This window comes from Trachymyrmex septentrionalis, unplaced genomic scaffold (genome assembly GCF_001594115.1).
Source record: "Trachymyrmex septentrionalis isolate Tsep2-gDNA-1 unplaced genomic scaffold, Tsep1.0 scaffold21, whole genome shotgun sequence".
Taxonomy (NCBI): domain Eukaryota; kingdom Metazoa; phylum Arthropoda; class Insecta; order Hymenoptera; family Formicidae; genus Trachymyrmex; species Trachymyrmex septentrionalis.
The window spans coordinates 1,904,647-1,907,465 of NW_017305288.1; the positions used below are offsets into that span (position 1 = coordinate 1,904,647).

Below are 2,819 nucleotides of genomic sequence, written 5' to 3' on the forward strand. Positions count from 1 at the left end.
TCCTCATGAGACAGTACCCCATATGTATTATACAATCTGTGTTTCCCGCTTTATTGATCGCGTTCAGTGGGTAACAGTGCAATTGCCCACTGTAGCAATTGCTCACTGCCAATTACAGCGACTTCTGCGTAGGGAGTTTAGGGTTAGTTTTTTTTTAATGCTGTGATTGATTGTGCGCAATTGAACCGTGAGCAATTACCATGCACTCTGTTAAGCGGGCTCAACAGTCGAGTGAGCGCTCGCTGTTATTGGTGTATTCTTCTAGATCTAAAATTCTGATTGGATGCGCTAAAAGAATACACCAATAACAGTGAGCACTCATTCAACGCTTTCTCTATTCTGCAATCCTATTACGCACTGTGTGATTTCACACCCCCTTAAACTTAAAACATAAAGCAAAGCAAACTGGGTGATCAACTGTTAAATCTGCTAAATGCAGCTTGTATTATGTGCTTATATTAAATAAATTGATTTGTCAAGTTACTCAGTCCTCGCTTTTATTTTTGACTAAATTATAAATAAAAAAAAAGACAATCTTGAACACACAGTATGCATTCCTCTCGAGCAAGTGCGAGGAATCAGAGTAAAATATATATGTATATACATCTGTGTGTATGCGTGCGTGCGTGCGTGCGTGCGTGCGCGCGCACACACACACACACACACAATCATTATAGTAATCTGTAATAAATATTACATCCAACGATATACATGTACAATAAAAACAAATTAATTTTTATAAACTATGCTGGGTTAGATGGTAATCCCATAGACCATGCGTCCAGCAACTTTTTATCCTGAGGTCCAGCACCCAAACTGAGCATAAGTCCAGAGAGATCGCCACGATGGCCTCGTCCACGCATTGCATGAACAACTTTTGCAATACTGCACACAATAATAAAAATATATTTCATTACTATATTAAAATAATATGTGTGATTTAAGAGAGAAAAAATATATGTTTAAAACATAAATAATAGATATACATAAATAATTGCATATATGTATATGCTTAAGAAAACATCTGATATCTCTATTTAAAATCAATATGATGGAAGTGAAATAAACCAATATATATAAATGACAACAATTCATTACTTGGCCCATTCTTCCTGAAGAGTCGCAAAGTGTGCTTTGAGAACAGAGTTTCCAAGTTTTTCATTATCGAGTGATTTTTCAATTTTTGTTAACAGGGTCGGAAGTTTTATTGGTAAAGAACCAGTCCACTTAACTATATGGGATTTTGCATTCTCAACTTTGTGTTCATTAAGTATTATATCCAATCTGCATACAGTTGCACAAGGTAAGGGAACTGCTACTGAAGTATCTACACCTAAAAATTTTAATGCAATATTGTTATAAAATATTTATTTTATAAAATATAATATGTATATATAAATTATGCTCTTTATAATAGTACAATACCGATAAAGTTACATGTGTCAGGATCCATGTATTCCAATGTTTGTGTATTTACCCGTCGACACGCTCTTGGAACAAGACTGCTAAGTCCATACAAAGATTCCAATCTTTGAATCTTTGGACCTCTCACCAAGACTTGAACACCAGTTAAACAGGAATACAGCAATTGTCTAAACTGATCTTTCCCTAGTATTTGTTTTAGATTTCGTAAAATTACAGCAGTAGATCTTTCCGCAATTTCAGAAAATTCTGGCAAAAGCTCAGAGTCATCCCAGTTAAAATTAAAATTTACTGGTAATTTTGCATTCAATAAAGTAAAACCTTCTTCAGTTTCTGTAAATTATATTTGATATTATAATTTCTATTAGGAAAAACATATATTTTAATACTGATTGTTATATTATAGATAGAAGAAAACTTATAATTGCTAACCAATTTGATGTTCAAAATTATAATTAAGTTCATCATCTAATAAACTCATTGGGAAAATTTCTATAAAATGTCTCGCACCAGCACTGAGGATCCATACTAACCACATGTGAATTCTGAAATATTTATATATATATATATACACACACACACACACACACATACGTGTATAATATAGTATATAATTCGAATATAATTATAGCAAATAACTGTAAAAATTGTACACAATATTTTATCGCGATTTACATGTAGGATTCATGTAACACTTACCTTACAAAAACATGCTTTTCATTTGTTATATCAGTAAGTGTTCTAGATTGTTTAATAGAAGTACTATGACAGCCCATTCCACCGTTTGCTGTCGTCAATCTCATTGCCCTTTGCGGACATTCTGCTTCTTCCACATTATATCTTCTCTCTGCAAAATCTTGTAGTTCTCTAATTACCTCTTTTAAATTATCAATCAAAAATGGCCACATGTTCAACAAGAATTGTTTATCTCTCATAAAAACGATAAAACTGCACCATCTTCTAAATCCTCTTGCCTATAAAGAAATAAATGTATCATTCTTTAAATGCGTCAGCATAAGAATGATAAAACAAAAGTGTGATAAAATCTTTAGATTCCAGAGCAATTTTAAATAATAGCATGATTTGAAAAATTTGTTGTAATAACTACCAAACATGCTTTTTCGTTGCATAATTCACCTGGGCATCTTTCAATGTAAAAGTATGACTTAAAACATGCCCCCTGTACTCATCTCCAAAGTAGCAAACACCTTCTTTACCAGGATGCACTTCACAACTTAGACTCCTTGAAAAAACGATTTATAATAATGAGCTTTAAAAGACTAAAAACATGCACGTATCATACATTTTGTGTATACTTAATATCAAATATGAAACTTCAATCTTTAATAAAATCATTATGATTTATAAATAAAATATATTAATATATAAATACAAAA

At 32.1% G+C, this 2,819-nt stretch overlaps 1 protein-coding gene across 1 annotated transcript in view; it reads right to left on the minus strand.

The window, feature by feature from the left end:
- Positions 1-685: 685 nt before the first annotated feature.
- LOC108747989 (folliculin) overlaps positions 686-2,819 on the minus strand; it is a 4,959-nt gene continuing 2,825 nt past the window's right edge. Inside the window, exons 7-12 of the mRNA XM_018485930.1 lie at positions 2,560-2,665; positions 2,122-2,396; positions 1,855-1,967; positions 1,426-1,755; positions 1,099-1,333; positions 686-885 (exon numbers count right to left, since the gene is read on the minus strand). Coding sequence (XP_018341432.1) covers positions 744-885; positions 1,099-1,333; positions 1,426-1,755; positions 1,855-1,967; positions 2,122-2,396; positions 2,560-2,665 — 1,201 coding nt within the window. The 3' untranslated portion in view covers positions 686-743. The remainder of the gene's footprint in view (positions 886-1,098; positions 1,334-1,425; positions 1,756-1,854; positions 1,968-2,121; positions 2,397-2,559; positions 2,666-2,819) is intronic.